General features: G+C 38.5%; 1 protein-coding gene across 1 annotated transcript in view; it reads left to right on the top strand.

Annotated features, from left to right (window-relative positions):
• SLC6A18 (solute carrier family 6 member 18) overlaps window positions 1-18,441 on the top strand; it is a 37,025-nt gene that overhangs the window by 1,483 nt on the left and 17,101 nt on the right. The window contains exons 2-7 of the mRNA XM_001369306.5: window positions 5,543-5,683; window positions 7,803-7,940; window positions 10,780-10,961; window positions 14,706-14,816; window positions 15,917-16,029; window positions 18,162-18,290. Of these exons, the coding sequence (XP_001369343.2) occupies window positions 5,543-5,683; window positions 7,803-7,940; window positions 10,780-10,961; window positions 14,706-14,816; window positions 15,917-16,029; window positions 18,162-18,290 (814 nt within the window). The remainder of the gene's footprint in view (window positions 1-5,542; window positions 5,684-7,802; window positions 7,941-10,779; window positions 10,962-14,705; window positions 14,817-15,916; window positions 16,030-18,161; window positions 18,291-18,441) is intronic.

Here is an 18,441-nt window from a genome sequence, read left to right as displayed (position 1 = left end):
TCTCACTCGACTCGCAATGATGAAATATTGACACCTTATTCAGAAAATTATTATTTTTATTACAATAACTAAACTTAGTGGCATGAAACAACACTATTGATCACACATATGGAGAGCAAGATTTAAAAGAAATAAAGTACAATGTGGTACCTCTTTCACTAATTCTTTTAAAAAAAACTATTTTATTTGGTCATTTCTGAGCATTATTCATTGGAGACAAAGATCATTTTCTCCCCCCCACACTCCCACCTATCCCATAGCCGATGTGCGATTCCACTGGGTATCACATGTGTTCTTGATTCGAACCCATTTCCATGTTGTTGGTATTTGCACTGGAGTGTTCATTTAGAGTCTCTCCTCAGTCATATCCCCTCAACCCCTGTAATCTAGCAGTTGCTTTTCCTTGATGTTTTTACTCCCACAGTTTGTCCTCTGCTTGTGCATAGTGTTTTTTCTCTTAGATCCCTGCAGATTGTTCAGGATCACTGCATTGCCACTAATGGAGAAGTGCATTACGTTCGATTGTACCACAGTGTATCAGTCTCTTTGTACAATGTTTTCCTGGTTCTGCTCCTCTCATTCTGCATCAGTTCCTGGAGGTCTTTCTCACTAATTCTTAAAAGTTGTTAATTACCGTTTAGTTAATTTTTCCATTAAAGTACAAAGACCTCTTGAAATCTATTCAGTCTTGGGGCAGAGTCCATGGACCCTTGCATTAATTTTTTTTAACTAAACCTCCTTTTTGTATGAACTCACTATAGAGTTGACTGACAGGTAGGTCTAGCCTCTGTAAGAAAGACAGAGGAATGAGAGCTAGAAGGGACCATAGAAACCATATGATCCAACCCTCTTATTTTAGCAATGAAGGAACTGAAGCTGGAAGAGCTGGATGTGTCCCAGTTATTGGTCATAAGTGATACTTCCATCCATAACATCTTGTATCAGTCAGAGAAAGATAGGCTTACTAGGCATTTTGAAAGTCTCCCTAGCAAAGCTAGCCATCCTGGACAACCACTGGCATCAGAGTCCAGAGAAGCTTTATTACAGAATTAGCTGTTTCTGTTAAATAAATAAGCCTCCCTCCCTACCCTGACCAACTTTTTTTCTTTAAAGTAGGAAGAATCTGAGGCCAAATTTGAACCCAGGATCTCCTAACTCCAGGCCTGGCTCTCTATCGAATTCTACCTAGCTGCCCCCCTCCAAACACTTCTGCATTACACCTACTTATTCATTTAATTGGCTCTGCAACTCTACCCTCTCTTCAATCAGCATAACAGTCTGGTCCATTGGTCCCATCTTTGGGAACTGTGGCATCCTCTTAGACGTGAGGAGTCTCAAATCTATCAAAAAGACTTTGATAGATGGTCTATCCACCATCTCTAACTCTTATAATGTCCCAGAAAAATATGACCTATAGTGTATTCATTGAAGCTTTGGAGAGCAACTGTAGTACAATGTCCCTGGGACACCTCAACCAACATTGTTCAACATTAACCATAATGAGGGTTACAAAACTACAACTGGAGAAAAAGAGGGGAAAGGGGCTTATTACTTAGCTCCTTTCAGTTTCTAAAGCAAAAGTTTAACCTTTGTGGTGTTCTGCAGCTACTTATCTATCTTCTCATTATATGTATGTACAGAAAAGCAAAGGCCACTGTTAGTGCTGGATGATCATAGAGAGAGCAAAGAGAGATATTAAATCGTTATTTCAATTAAAATACATTTTGTAAAAAAACACTCTAGTCTACAAATAGCTATAGGAAATATAGATGCATGTAATTTTAATATATAAACAAACACTTCAATTGAGATGGTCTGGCTATTTGAAGTTCCTCAAACAAAAAAGTTCTCAAACAGCTCTCTCACTCTTTCCACTCACTCCTTCAATTCCCATTTTCCGCAGGAGGCTTTGATGAGTCCTTCTAGCTGTTAGTGCCTAATCCTTTCAGATTGCCGTCCCTCTCTTCTCTTTCTCTAGGTAGGTACATAGAGAGTGACAGATAGACAGACAGAAAGATAAAGATATTTAGAGACTGATGTAAAAATAGAGATACATAGATATATAGAGATAGGTAGAGAGATATTGAGATGGAAAGACATAAAGATAGATAGCCAGACAGACAGACAGATAGATAAAGATATTTAGAGACTGATGTAAAAATAGAGATACATAGATATATGGAGATAGGTAGAGAGATATAGAAATAGAAAGAGATAAAGATAGATAGCCAGACAGATAGATAGATATAGATTTTTTTTTCAAGACTGGGGCTCTCTCACCAAGATGAGAAGTTCAATAGCCAATCACAGTTGATCTACTCCATTTCTGACTTGGGCCAGCTCATCTCTCCTTAGGCAACTTGTGGGGACTCATCACAGTCATGATGAACAGAGACTTGCCCTCGACTCTGTCCTAGGTCCTCTCTTTTTTCTTTACACTCAGTGATTTCATCAACTCCTATAGGTTCAATGATCTTTTTTTAAATTGATTTAATTTTATTTTAAAATTCAATTTAATTTTATTTTTCAAGTCTTATTTTCTCCCTACCATCTCATCTCCCACTGAGAAAATAAGAAATACAAAATCTGTTGCAAACATGTATAGTTAAGCAAAATAAATTCTTATATTGGCCATGTCCAAATAGATGGATATGTAAATATACCGAGAGCCCTGTATCTGTAAGTCCAAGCTAAGATATTTATCTATATCTATTGATCTACACTCTGAATCCATCACCTCTATATGGAAGAGGAGTATCATATTTCATCATGGGTTTTCTGGATGGTTGAGCATTTTGTTGATCAGAATTCCTAAGTCTTTTTTAAGTTGTTTGCCTTTGTAATACTGTTATTACATAAATGATTTCCCTAGTTCTATTCAATTCACTTTGCATTGGTTCTAGGTTTCTCTGAAATGGTCTCTTTTATCATTTCTTACAGCACAATAGTATTCAAACATATCCAATTACCATAACTTGTTTGATCTTTCCAACTGATGGAAAGTCCTTCAATTTCCAGTCCTTTGCCACCAGATAAAGAGCTCCTATTAGTGAGCTCCTTGAAAGCAGGAACTAGCTTTTCCCTTTGTTTGATCCCCAATGCTTTGCATAGTGCCTGGCACATAGTAGGTATACAATATATAAATGCTTGTTGATTGACTGACTATAAGTGATTTTGTACATATGGGACCTTTTCCTCTTTTTTTTGTTTATTCTTTTTGGTGTATTGACAATCTAGTATTCTGACTTAAAGGGTACGCACAGTTAAATAGCTTTTGGGTTCCAGTTTCAAATTAATTTCAAGAATAGATCAAAGAAATATTCCCATTTAAAAAAAGTTATCAGGACATAACAATTTTTAAGCTATTTTAAATGGAGTGGAAATGATTTCTTGACTCAAATGCCATCACCCCAATGATTACATGACTTTTCATGGTCTATAATAAATTTACTCCATTACATTAAAAAAAGAATAGATTAGTTTATAGTTCCATTAATAATCAGCCCATAAACAATTAGTTTTTAGAAAAGGCATTTACTAAAATGGTATAAGAAGAACAACTTGGTATAAAAGCATGTCCCCAGAGTCCAACGGTAATGAGGGGTATATGTAATATATGCATCTGGCAATGGGTAATTTAGAACTCCTAGTATCAGACATCCTTTTTCTTTTGTAATTCCTAATGCGCTTCACCTTGAGTTCAGTTCTTTGCTGGATAAGCAGTTCTGTGGAACTTCCCAGGGTCTTCTCCTTTCTTGGATCCTGATCCAGCACTTCTATACACCACAAAAGGGTCAAGCTCTCAAAGTTGCTTCCTCCCTCAGAAGGCTATTTTTTTGTATCTGCAATCTATCTTGGGTGTATTTATCTTCTACTGGTCCAGTAGTTCCAGTGACATGCCCAAAGGGTGAGAGACTCACACAGATGTATGCCTCCACAGAATATTCCCAAGCTTCAAATCCTTCACCACCAGACTAGCAAATTTGATATTGTTATATTCATTCCCAAAGGGATTTTCTTTGCAAATAACCAGCTATTTTCTGGTATCATTTGCCTTTATCCAATTGCTAAAGCTCAATAATCACTTCCCACTGATTAAGCATATATTCAGGGGGCAGCTAGGTGGCTCAGTGGACAGAGACCCAGACCTAGAGATTGGAGGTCCTGGGTTAAAACCTGGCCTCAGTTGCTTCCTACCTGTGTGATCCTAGGCAAGCCACTTACCCCCAATTATATAGCCAGCTTTACTATTTTTGTATTTCTTTTTTTTTCCTCAGAAGACTTCTATTCCTAAAAGAAGGCAGCTGGATGGCATAGGAGATAGAATACGGGACCTAGTGTCAAGAAGATCCAAGTTAAAATCCATCCAGACATATATTAGCTGGGTGACCTTAAGCAAGTCATTTAACTTCTGTTTGCCCAGAAGGCAGCTAGGTGGCTCAGTAGATAAAGCATTGAACCTGGAGTCAGTAAGCCCTGAGTTCAGATCTAACCCAGATGCTTAGTATCTGTGTGAATTTGGGCAAGTGACTTAATCTCCATTTTGCCTTAATCCACTGGAGAAGAAAATGGAAAATCACTCCAGTATAGACATCAAAAAAAGAGATGGTATGGTTCATGGGGTCATGAAGCATTGGACTGACTGAATGACTAAACAACAATCCTAAACTGGACTAAAGTTTGGGACAAGAATGTCCCAATGTTAGTGTTAGTTAGTTAGTTAGTTAGAATGTTAGTGATAAGAAATAAGGCTTCAAAGCTGGATTAAATGTCCATCAGTGTTCATTGAGCTGGTTGGCTACTTCTTTATTTTTCAAAATAGCTTGACCCCAATTGATAAAAACTTCTTTTTCTTTTTTTTTTTTAACACTTACCTTCTGTCTTGGAATCAATACTGTGTATAGGGATAGGCAATGGGTGTTAAGTGACTTGTCCAGGGTCACACAGCTAGGAAGTATCTGAGATCAGATTTGAACCCAGGACATCCCATCTCTAGGCCTGACTCTCAACCCACTGAGCCACCCAGCTGCCCCCCAAACTTCTTCTGAAGACAAAAAAAAATTACTCTCCATAGTCAAAACTCTGAGAAGTGATGGGTCATCCCTTCCTTGAATGGAGATGAGCAACTGAAGATTTGTCCTTAGTCTGAAACTGGTTGTATGAAAAGCCTGTTTCCTTAGAGGACTTAAAGAATAACTTCTGCAGTCTAAGCTAAAAGAGAGGTCCACTAGAGCCCAGTCTTCTGAAGGGAAAAGGCAGCCCATCTGCTGAGAGCAGCAGCCAAATGCAGAGACAAAGCAATGGTGCCGAGTGGAATGTGAGCAGATTAGAGCAATGCCTGGCAGAGTATATACCATGCTCACATCCCCAGCAAGGATTACCTACCAGAGCTAGTAGAAGTAGATGGAGTTTTTGTCTGCTTCTATGTTCTTCAGCCTAAAGTGCAGATTCTATGCTAAATAATCTCTTTAAACTAATAGCTATGGAGCTGTCAACGAGATATATGTTTATTTGTATTCTAATACTTGTGTTTTATTTCCAGGAGCATTCCTAATTCCATACTTTATTGCCCTGATCTTTGAAGGAATCCCCCTGTTTCATATTGAACTCGCCATTGGTCAGCGCTTAAGGACGGGTAGCATTGGGGTGTGGAGCACCATCTCACCATACCTTAAAGGAGTAGGTACGTCTGGAATTTCAGGGGCAGAATTTCGAAGAGTCTTGCTCACACACTTTGTTTAACAGTGCTGACTAAGAGCAATCTTATTGTAGAAAGAGCTAAAATAAATACAATCAAGCTTCTTTCATTGAGTGTGACAAATATTCATTAAATATCTCCTCTATGGAAGGCACTATTATTGGCGCTAAAGATACAAAAGTAAAACAGGACCTAATTTTTGCTTTTAAGGATCTTTTAGTTGAAAAAGAAAATGTGTACATCAAAGTATTTTGATATAATTTATTAAAAATTAGAATTCAAAATGATTAGGAAAGACCCAGATAACCAGAAAGGCATGAAAAAGTTTACAGGAGCTTTTATCTAAGGATTGTAAAAATTAAAAATAAATACTGGGAAGCAATTATTTGAGCCATACTGCCATTTATTGTAGAAAACTGTAAATTACAAAATGTCAGGATCCAGGCTCATCCCAGATTGGTCAACAACCCAGTGCTTATACATTACCAGTATGTATGGGTTCAAATTACACAGACTCCTCTCCCCCTTAAAAATGACTGAACACCTCTTCTGGGGGATGGGGGGAGAGGGAGGGAACAGAGGTGTTTTTTTAAGAAGGAATATTCTATAAAGTATTAATTTCTGCCATATATGGTAAAAGCCAAGATCACTTCCAATAGCTTTAAAGCCAGCTGAGATGTCATACTATCTGTATAGCTTCCAGGATGCTGGACACATTGGCACAGCCTCCCATGGCAAGGATATATTCCAAGGCATTTCAGAGGATTTTTCTTATAATTTTTCTCATAATATGATTATTAATTATGGCTTCTAATAAACAACTATTTGATTCATTAATACTTGGGGTAATTCTTTATCATTTATTCTATTATGATTATATTGGCCATCTAAGAGGATTACATGCAGAGGTTATACACACTCGATATTAATAAAACAATGAATTTATCCTAATTAAAACAGCTTAGCTAAGTTACCTTTTATAGGAAACGTAATGAAGGATGAGATTTTAACTGTCAGATGGAGGACAGTCCAGTCCAGGAATGGGGTAAAAGTGGGCAGAAATGCAGAGAATTAAAAGGTAATAATCAATAAACATTTATTAAGTATCTACTATGTACACTTAAATGCTGGAAATATAAATACAAAAAAAGAAAGACATTTCCAGTCCCCAAAGAGCTTATAATCTAATGGGGAAAGACAAAATGCAAAAGAGAAGTCAAAAGTGAGAATGGGGGAAGGAAAAGAAGATTCCCAATGTGGGTACCTGATACCTGCTCAATCACAGAAATTTCAAGGAAGAGCAAGACAGGTGAGAAAAATGAAGAAATGTCTGAGCTGAGTTTGCTCCTTAAACGGAGATTTGGAGTTCATGGTTCCACCTTCCAATCAGAGAGGCAGAAGGAAGTGTTGAGGTGGAGGATCCAAGTTATAGGACAATGAGATGAGCTTCCTGGGGCATGATAGAGAAAAACTTTAGAAGGGAGAGGTCATTGTAAGCTAGGACATCTAGGGAGATCAGAGGAATCCCAAAGTAGTGCCTGGGGAAGAAATGAAGACAAGAGATTATAAAATGGTGAATACATGCTAGTTCAATAAGCATATGAAGGGAAGGAGTAAATAGTCTAGAAGGGTGGCAAGGTAAGTCACAGCCAGATTTTGGAAGGCTGAAAACCAGAAAAAGTAATTTATACACACCTTCATTAATCAATGGGAAGTCACTGACATATTTGGAGAGGTAATGTGAATTCAAGGAGGTAACCCAAAAGAACTTAACAGTTTCAGTTTATGAGGGGGAAAGAAAGCATTCCAATGATTTTTAGTGTATTCCATGTAATTCAACAAACATTTATTGAGTACCTACCATGTATGAAGTAATATGATAGATGCTAAGAGATTGAAAGCTAAATGAGACATAGCCTTACCCTCAAGTAGGTTCCGGTTTTAGTTGGGGAAATAAGCATGCCCATAAATAGTTATAATAAAGACTAAAATGAGAAAAAAAGAAAAACAAAAGAGACAATGGCAAAAAGGATTACAAGCTACTTGTTTAGAGTTTGCAAACCCAGACTCTGTAATAAAAGACTTCCTTTTCTTTCTTTTATAGGCATTGGATGTTTATTTGTATCTTTCCTGGTGAGCTTGTATTACAACACCATTTTAATGTGGGTGATGTGGTATTTTCTGAATTCTTTCCAAAGCCCCCTTCCATGGAGCTCTTGTCCTCCAAATGAAAATAGAACAGGTAAAAGAGTAGGTGGGTGCCTTGCTGTGTGTCATTGGGGAAGGCAGAACTACGTCTCTTTCTGCCTCTGTCTTTTATAATCAAGATAATTTGGGGGCAACTGGGCAGCTCAGTGGATTGAGAATCAGGCCTAGAGATGGGAAGTCCTGGGTTCAAATTTGACCTCAGACACTTCCTAGCTGTGTGATCCTGGACAAGTCACTTGACCCCCATTGCCTAGCCCTTATCACTCTTCTGCCTTGAAGTCGATACACAGTATTGCCTCCAAGACAGAAGGTAAGAGTTTAAAAAAAAAAAGATAATTCACCAAGAGGTCTTCAGGACAAATAGTCTGCTTAAACTCTGGGGTTTTCAGGGGGGTGGTGAGAAAGGGGAGGAGAAGAGGGAGAGAAAGAGAGAGAGAGAGAGAGAGAGAGAGAGAGAGAGAGAGAGAGAGAGAGAGAGAGAGAGAGAGAGAGAGAGAGAATGTATGTGTGTGTGTCTGTGTGTCTGTCCCACCCTATCTTCCCTATAGATTTAGCCTCAGGTAACTGCCTGTTCCTTCTACTGAAGAAAGAACTTCTGAAGCTAGGCAAAATGAATTGGAGTTTATGGAAGCTGCCCTAGTGCATGCCCAGTGACAGCAGGGGTACCATTGCTTTGGGGAATAGATGATCTCAGTCTCTAGCCTGAAGCAGAAACCCTTCAATTTGGGGAAAAGCCCTCCTCTCATCCAGTTAGATAGAGTCACAGATAGGCAAGATCCTGATGGAACAACTGCTTAGAAGTGGGGCAAGCCCAGGCTCCTAGTCTCTGACTCTGGTTCCAAGTATATAGCTTATCCTCTCTCATTCTATCAACAGGCATTTATCAAGCATCTACTAAATCCCAGGTGTTGCATTAAGTGCCAGGCACTGGGGATAAAATAAAAGAGTGAGGATAGCCCCTGCCCTCCTGGAGCTTATATGCTACAAGGGGACACAGCATCTTCAGAGGGAAGTAAATACAAGAAATGTCATGCCTCTTTGAAAGAGGTAGCAGTGAAGGGAGCTAGAAAATCCAAAAGGCAGAAGTGATGAGGAGGAAGATTCCAAATATAGGGTTTTGAAGGTAAATATGGGAATTTTAAAATTATGAACAAGAAACAGAGAGTAAGTCAATCGGAAGGTATGAGAAAGTTTAATCTGTAATCAGCTTCAGAAGATATGGAGCAGTGATGGAAAACCTATGGCATGGGTGCCAAAGATGGCATACAGAGTGCTCTCTATGGGCACTCAGCCACCCTCCCTGACCACCCCCACCCCCACAGTTCCTTACTAGAAAGGCAGAGAGACTCAGGTAGAGCTGCTCCCCTCTCCCTCTCCACCATGCCTGAGGACATTTTTTCACATCCTCCACCCCTCTGCCCAGCAGCCAATGGGAGAACACAGGGGGTAAGATGGGAGGGCTAACAGGTGGCAGAGCTGAAGGGGAGCAGAGTACTCAGGCTACCCTTCCCCTCTTTACACTTGCTGAGGACATTCCTCACATGAACTACCCCTCCACCCAGAAGTCCAATGGGAGTGCTTCCTCCTTCCCCTGTGTGGGGTAAAGGGCAGGGCGGGATATGTCCAGCACTTGGGGGGGGGGGGGATGGCACTACATCTCTAAAAGGTTCACCATCACTGATATGGACTGAGGCAAGAGTAATTAAGGGCTGTAAATGTCACATTATCCAGAAGATAATGGGGCACCACTGTAGCTTCTTGAGAAGAAAAGTGACAGGGCTACTGGACAGTGTCTAGAATTTAGGGTAGTTCTGTGTCTCTTTGGACTTTAATGTAATTTGGGATTCAAGCCTGGTGTATTTGCACTAAATATTCATTGGTAGAGGAATGATTACCCTACCCAAAGTGCTTTTGTGAAGACCCTTTTGTGAAGAGTCAGAGTTGGTAAGAGCTTGAGAGAGAAGAAATCTCTTTGCTTCTGACTTCTAGGAAAAAAAAAAACCATAAGATTCTTTCGGGAGAAATCCCTGGAGAGAGAAAAATTTGTCTTTGGGAAACAGTACTCATAGAGCAATGAAGCCTCTTTTTCTCAGTTAAGACAATCTGAAAATCAGGGACATTTTTTGAGGCTCTGACTCCTTCCCATGTCTGCAGTTTCCCAAAGTCTTTTTCATCTCTCTAGGGTTTTGTCCCTGAAAAGAACCTGAGATCCTTTGTCTCCTCTTTTGAAACCAAAAATTAGAAGATGTCTCACCTCTCCCCAACACACCCTTTATAGAAAGTGCTCAATGTGGAATAATCTTTCTTTCCATCAATGAGGAGAGTCTTATGCAAACACACAAGGGCTTCAATCCTAGTTTACATTAGGACCTAGTGACTTCCAACTTCCCCACATCCTCCAATCTGTTGTGGTAGAGTCACTTTATTTACTGCAGGGAGTCCAACTTCTCTTGCCATCCATGCCTTCCCACCAATTTAACAACCCTAATTTCAGCCTGGCCTGGGCCAAAAACTAAATTTGCCTCCCCCTGTTCAGGGTTCTGATCTGAATGATCACTTTTTAGGGTAGAAAAACAATGACATAACACCAAAGACAACAATGGAGTTGATGGATTTGACCATACCTTAAGTTCAATATTTTGTTGCTTTCATGGTCCTAATCATTGATCCCACAATTTTTCAACAAACAATCAAGTCAGCAAACATTTATTTATTATCTGCAAATGACTTGGCAGGGCCAGGTTGGGGAGACCAAGACACCCCTGATTTTGCTTCAAAAGGCTTTACAATGGAATGAAAGGAGTCTGCAGTCATTTGTGGGCTGAGACACATGTTGGCCATGACAATGACTTGTAACGATCTTTGGTTCTCAGGGTCCATTGAAGAGTGCCAGAGCAGCAATACTGTGAATTATTTCTGGTACAGGAAAACGTTAAACATTACAGCTGACATCAATGAGAGTGGGACCTTACAGTGGCGGCTGATCATGTGCTTAGTGGCTTGTTGGATGATTGTGTATATCTGCGTCATCAGAGGTATTGAGACCACAGGAAAGGTGAGGATGTTATAAAGGCACTTGTAGAAGCTGAGCTGTTCCTAGTTGTCTCTTGGAATATGAAAATTGCTTCCCTACTGTTTGTTGTGCTTTTGGAGAAGGAGTGAATGAGTATAAAGGAATCCCAGGCTTACTGCCTCCCATTAAGTTGTAAAGCCCTAACAATTTGGTTGATTGTCCTCATTCAATTTCTTTTTCTAAGATGGGGCTGTTTAAATATTTATTTCCTCTTCTGTTAATCTAGGCAGCAATCTATGTGTTTTTAAATAATCTATTTTGCTTAGATTGTCAGATTTCCTGGCATGTAATTGGGCAAAATAATTCCTAATAATTGCTTTGTTTTCCTCTTTATTGGTTATGAACAATATTTCCTTTGATTTTCAGAATTTCTAATTAATTGTTTAACAAGTTAAACATGCCTTTATTAGATTTTAGATAGATTTTATAGATTTAGATAGATTTTAAATTGTTCTTCTCCTAGTTTGCTTGTTTGTTTGTTTGTTGCATGCTCAATTCAATTAGGTGGTTGTCCTATGGGTAATATGGGCTGCGTTTGCTACAAATGTGGGGATTCATTTGGGTAAAAGCATAGAGAAGCAGCATGGTGTAGTGGCTTGTGGATAGAGTCAGAATGACCTGGGTTCAAGTCTCATCTCTTACATATATAGACTGTGTAACCCTGGTCCAGCCACTTAATCTCTCAGTTAAACCTCTAAGCCTATAAATCACAGAGAAATTGCTGATCTTCCCTGTTAAAGGTCCACTTTAAGGCATATTCAGGTAGGCCTATAACCTTTACTATACCGTCACCACCCACAAGGGATGGTCATACCTTACTTCTCTCCTAATGATTTTGCCATGGCCAAGATTTTGAACATTAAAGTTTCCCTCTCTCGTTGTAATCTCATGGCCTTCCTTTTCCCATTAGCCACATTCCTTATAAACCTATTCTTTCTTCAATTTGGCCTCCAGTCATTCCATCTGTTCCTGTTTTCCCAATCACTCGTATTCTAGTCTTGCTTTCCTCAGTTTACAGTCTTGGCCCTAAAATCAACCAATCAACTATACATTGTACTCCATCTCTTATTCATTTAGCCAATTCTTCTATTGTTCATTCCCTGTCAATCCTTTATCACCCACATCATTTTCTTTCTTTAAATGAATAGGAATAAACAGGACTGAGAAAAGTCCAGAGATTGTGTTAATGGTTTCACTACAGATTCATCTTATTGAATCTCAGCTGACTTTTCACTACTCTACAGCAATCCTTTAATTTTCCCTTCATTGACTCTAACTCTCCTCTGTGGCTCTTTCAAACATTATATTCCTTTCTTCAATTTCTTCATGTCTTCTTTGCTTTCAGATCCCCCTCTCCTACTTTACTGGGGGAAACCAAGACTGTCTCTTGTAAACTTCCTTATCTCCTCTATTCCATACCTCAAAGCCATCTATAATTTGCTTGATTTCTCCTTTCCCCCAGTGTGCATAGAAGAAATGGTAGAAGAAATAGCCTTTTTCCTTGCCATTCTTTATACATTTTCCCTTGATCCCAGTTCCTCTTGAGTCTTCCAGAGTTTACCCTATCAATTACTTTCTTTTTCCTCTTTTATCTCTTTCCCTATCTATTGGTTAGTTTCTCACTGTTCACAAGCATACTTCTGTCCACCTTGTCCTTAGCAAATCTTCACTTGACTCTGTCAACCTCTCAAGCTATTGTTTCTTATTTCTCCTTCTTTTCATTGTCAGATTCCCAGAAGGAGTCGCTTATATCAGGTTCCTCCACTTTCTTATCACCTACTCTCTTTCCAAGGTGGTTCAGTGCATAGAGTGCGAGACCTAAAGTTAGGAATTTTCATCTCCATGAGTTCAAATCTTACCTCAGACACTAGGCAAATCACTTAGCCCCCTTTGCCTTAGTTTCCTCATCTGTAAACAGTGGTCTGGAAAAGAAAATAGAAAATAATTTGAATATATTTGCTGAGAAAAACCCAAAATGTGGTCATGAAGAAGAGTAGGGCATGACTGAAGAATAACTTACTTTTCAATCCACTGGAAACTGACTTGTTATTCTTCTGAGCTTGCCCTCTTCCTGTTTACCTATGACCTTTCTTCTCTCTACTGATGTTATTATTCCAGTTTAGGTCTTCATCCCTTCTCATCTATACTACTATCATAATCTCCTACTTGGTCTCCCTGCTTATAGTCTTTCTCCTCTCTAAACCATCCTCTGTACAGATGCTAAATTTATTTTCCAATGACATAGGCTTGATCATGTCACTCCTCTCCTTGAATTCTTTCAGTAACTTGCCATTGCCTTGTAGGATAAAGTACAGAGCTATCAACCTGGTATTTCAGGCTTTCCATCGTGGGGTTAGTGGCTCTCTTTCCAAACCTTCTTACTTTTCCTCTTCACAAACTTACATTCCAGCCAAACTGTACTACTGACATTTCTCAAAACTCAACATACCAGTTCTCATCTCCATATGTTTGCACAGGCTGTGTCCCATGCTGGCATATACATGTTTAACTTTTTCCAAAAATCTTCCCTCATCTCCCTAGTTGTTAATACTCTCTCCTTCCTTAATTTGCCTTGTACATACTTATTTGTGGGCATGTTGTAGAGTATGATTCCCATTTCACTAAAATGTAAGCTCTCTGAGGGCAGAGACAATTTTGTCCTTTGTACCACCATCCTTATCCAGTACTTTGCAAATAGATAATTAGCAAATATTAATTTTTTGTTTTGTTGGATTGGTGCTAAGGCCAAAGAACCTTAAGTAAGGTAAGGTAATGAGGGTTAAGTGATTTTCCCAGGGTCTCATAACTAGGAAGTATGTGAGGTCATATTTGAACCCAAGACCTCCCATCTCCTGGCCTAACAATCAGTCCACCTAGCTGACCCTTAACAAATATTTGTTAAATCAAATTAAGCTGAATGGAACTATAGCTACATTCAATAGACACAGAACTCAACATTATCCAGCTTTCTAGTTAAACCTCATAAACAATATTAATGGAAAGTCTATTATTTTTATATTATTATTATTCATATATTTATATTCATTTATATTATTATTTTTTAACCCGTGCTTTCTTATAATCAATACTGTGTATTGGTTCCAAGGCAGCAGAGCAATAAGGACTAGGCAATGAGGGTTAAGTAACTTTCCCAGGATCACACAATTAGTAATTGTAAACTTAAAAATTAATATACAATAACTCCAAATATTATATTTTTAAGATTTATTAATAATAACTAAAATAAAAAGCTAGAATAAAAAAGGAGCTAACTTAGCCACAGTCCCAAGAGAAGAGAGTGCGAGGGAGGAGTCACACACAACTTAAAAACAATAAGATAAGGACACTAACATAAATGAAGGGAAAAGGATTCTGGGAGATGAAGTCCAAGGATTCAAGATTTTCTAATTATACAGAAGTGGTCAGATTCAAACCCAGGACTTCCCACCTCTAAGTCTACCTCTCTATTCACTGAGCCACCAAGCTTCCCCAAGGCTAACTATTATTATAATCCTATAGGAAGTTGCCTCAGTCCTGGCAACTTATTTCCAGCCTCCAAAATCTTTCTAGGAAATTCCCCTTGGCTAGTGAAAGACTCCTGGGCAGAGCAGGCCATGGGGTGTCTCTTAGGGTCTTCTGAAGATCTCAGTGATAATCTAAGTAATACATAGGGGAAATGTTCCCTGGTTCAGCAGCCATTCATTATTTCTCCATTCTCTTGTGCAGGCCATTTATTTTACTGCTCTCTTTCCTTACCTGGTCTTGACCATCTTTCTTATCCGAGGACTCACTCTACCTGGAGCTACTGAAGGATTAATTTACCTTTTTACACCTAATGTAAGTACAGGTAGGTCTCTCTGAGTCTGTGTGAAGGGGCCCACTTTGGAAAAACCAGTAAATAAATTAATAAAGCAAAGCTCTCCCACCCTCTCAGCTCCCTTCAAAAAAGAAAAAAATCTCCACATCAGTTCTCAGTACAAGATAAATTGAAAATTAGGGTGACTGTGAAGACCCAAAGTGGCTGATGGCGCCATTTGCCTTGGGCCAGACTGCTGTTGATAGAAGAGCTCAGCCCTAGCTGAACTTAAGCCAATTGAATGAATCTATATTGCAGTGGGCACCAGCTCCATGACCTTTCCTTGTTTTGCAACGTTATCAGAGAGAACCTAATTCTCAAAGGTTCTCCTGTCTCACAATGGCCTTAGAATTGGCTCCCTCCTGGATAAATACATCCCTTCCCTACAAGAGATAACCTGATACATTACCAGAAGCCTTCTTAGATAGAGAATGGACTCTTCTGTAAGTTTCTTCAGCTGAGAGCATCTAGTAAATAAATGTTAAAAGAATGTTAGTGTTCTACATTTAGGTCTAGAAGGAGCCTTAAGAATCATCTATTTCAAATTCCTCATCTTACAAATGAGGAAACAGAGACCCTAACAGCTTCAATAACTTACCCAAGGTCCCGCTAACGATGACATAAAACAGATAGGACTCCAAATCCAGCCCTGTCCAGGCTGCTTTTTAAAGATGACAGTAAAATTTTAAACTAATTGGACACTGGTAAAATCAAATTAGGACATGTGATCTTGAACTAGATGACTTTTTCAGATACTTTCTAAAACTATCATTCTATTCGACAACCTATTTAATTTCCCTAAGCCTCAGTTTTCTCATCTGTAAAATGAATACAAAATACTACATGCCCTCTCTGACTCATAGTATTACTGAGGAGGGAAATGAAATCATATTTGTGAAAGTATTTTTGCAATTATGAAACATTATTTATGTGGAAATAATGACTATTATTTAAATTGCTATTATTCTCTACTTCCATATTATATATCTCATATGACATAATATTAATAATATTACAGCAATAAATATATAGTATAACGTGTCATAATAATTAATAATAATACTTCGTTCTCTTATTTCAGATGAGTATTCTCCAGAATCCCCAGGTATGGCTTGATGCAGCTACTCAGATCTTTTTTTCCCTTTCGCTGGCTTTTGGAGGACACATAGCATTTTCAAGCTATAATCCACCCAAGTAAGAAGAGTTATTTCTTTGATTGTCACTTCACTGCATTAGGCTGCAAGTCCTCACTTCTTGGTGACACACAATTTCTGCAGCTTGGGTTCTCAGGGTGGGTTTCCTCTTGAACTTTTAAAATGAGAACAACCACAATATTATCTTCAAATGGCACCATTCCTTAAAAGAAAACAAATGACATTTATACCAATTAGTATTCCATTTGCTAAAGCTAAGGATCCAAGTATGGCATTTTTTTGGAAGCCACTTCCTTTCTATCAGGTCACAGAGAATTACTTGAAAGAAAAATCCTTGATTTATCTCAGTGACTGACAACCTCTCTAATGGCCCGTGCCTTCCAAAGCTGTCCAACATATATTCAAGAAGCAAGTTAGATGAACAGACTTTAGCTGGGTAAAAGATACAGGAAGTCACTGATTTTTGCCAAACTCTACTCCTGGAAATATTTTTTAAATGGGTTGTTCTAAAGTAGATTGTATATCCACAAGAAACAATGTTAGAATTGGTTTTTGTGGTCCCCACATTATGTTATTAAAAAACAACAACAACACTGCAATAATAAGCCTCTTATCTTTTAAATGGTAAAACTATGTTCTATATGTTGATTTTACAATTATGCTATGAAGAATTCATCGGGCATATGAAAATATAATTCTCTATAACAAATTTGACTTAAAACGAATGAGAGAATTATGATAAGCATTAAAGAAGTTATTTAAGCAAGAATTTTGGCTGAATACTCTAACTAAAAAGGGCATTTTAAAGTACTTTGTATAATGCAGATCACTTTTTTTTAAGTTTGCTTTACTTTGAAAAGTTTGAATTAAGGCTTTTTTCCTCAATAAATTGTCCTCTGGCAAGAAGAAATAGTAAAAAATTATCCCATTCCATTGGCCTTTGAGTTAAGAGGGAGAATCATTCTTTTTACAAATAGACTAAAGTTCCTTTTTGTTTGTTTGCTTTTTGTAAATCAGGGTAGTATATCAGTAAACTATTAAATGAGTGGATTATAAGAACAAAATCTGAATTATAGGCCTGTGGTAAAGAACATGTAAGCAGTAAAAGGTTTGTACAACTTATATTCTGTAAAATAAAATGCATAAGTGATTTGTATTTACTGGAAGACATGGTCTGGTTAAAAAGAAGTTTGTCACATCAACAGCAATAATTTCAGATATTCATTAAGTGAGTGCTTATACAGAAAAGGTGCTACATGCTAGGCAGACTCAAGGTTTATACCCAACAATGTCCCTGTCCTCATGGAGCTGATAGCCTACTAGGAAAATATGACACACACTTAAATAAGCAGAGTACAATTTTTATCTTATAAATAAATGTGTGAGAAGTGTGAGCAAGATGCCACAAAAAAGGAAAGGTCATTCTTGACTGGTAAATCAGGGAAAGTTTTCTGGATGAAATGTCATTTGAGTTGGGCTGTGAAGAATGGAGAAGAGGGAGAATTCCTGGCCACTACAGCTCTAGAGAACTAGAGAAGGATTTTAAGAGGTCAAAATGGGGGAGACAAAGTCTTTCCTAGGCAACTAATTGGTTCCAGGGAATGATAAAATCCAAGATGGCGCCAAAGTTGTGAGGCCAGGTTACCAGGAGGATGCCAGTGCCCTGGACAATAGTGGGGCAGCAGAGAAGATGGAAAGATTTGGGGAGGGGGAAGGAAGAGAATAATTTCTATTTCTGACAGGTTAAGTTTGAGTTATGGAAGAGAAATCCAGCTCTAAATGCCCCAAAAGGAGAGATACTCAGATGTTACACCAAGCACTTAGCACAGTCTTAGCTTTCAGTAGGCACTTGACTGACCTCCATGGACTCAACCCTCAAGAAAACTGGACTCCTCTGCCCTCTGAGCATGATGTTGTTATGCCTTGGGGCTTTTTCTTGGGCTGACCCCCATGGCTGCAATGCCTTTTCTCCTTCTCACAAAAGTGTCACCTGCTCTCCTCATTAGTGAAAACAATTCCCTTCTGAGTTCCCATGGCACACTGTTGGCGCACCTCTCAAGTACTTATGGATACTTAATTTGTGGTATGACATTGTGCTCTTATTTTTAAAATTCCAAACATCAGTAAAAATGCTTTTATGTTTGTTTGTTTGTTTCTTTCTTTCTTTCCCAGGAATGATTGTGAAAAGGATGCTGTCACCATAGCCGTAGTGAACAGCATGACCTCCCTCTACGCTTCTGTAGCTGTTTTCTCTGTCCTGGGTTTCAAGGCAACAAATGATTACTGGGATTGCCTGGACAGGTAGGATCCTATTGTGCATACGACAACAAGAATAGAATGTTTTTCTTTTCTTTTTTTCCTCCTTTTTTTGGTAGGGATGGGACTCAGTGTGAGGGTAACAATACAGGAAGGTTATGACAAAGCAGGAAACCAGATCTAAAAACTGAACTTT

This window comes from Monodelphis domestica, chromosome 3, assembly GCF_027887165.1.
Source record: "Monodelphis domestica isolate mMonDom1 chromosome 3, mMonDom1.pri, whole genome shotgun sequence".
Classification (NCBI taxonomy): Eukaryota; Metazoa; Chordata; class Mammalia; order Didelphimorphia; family Didelphidae; genus Monodelphis; species Monodelphis domestica.
This window is presented reverse-complemented; position numbering and strand designations above follow the sequence as displayed.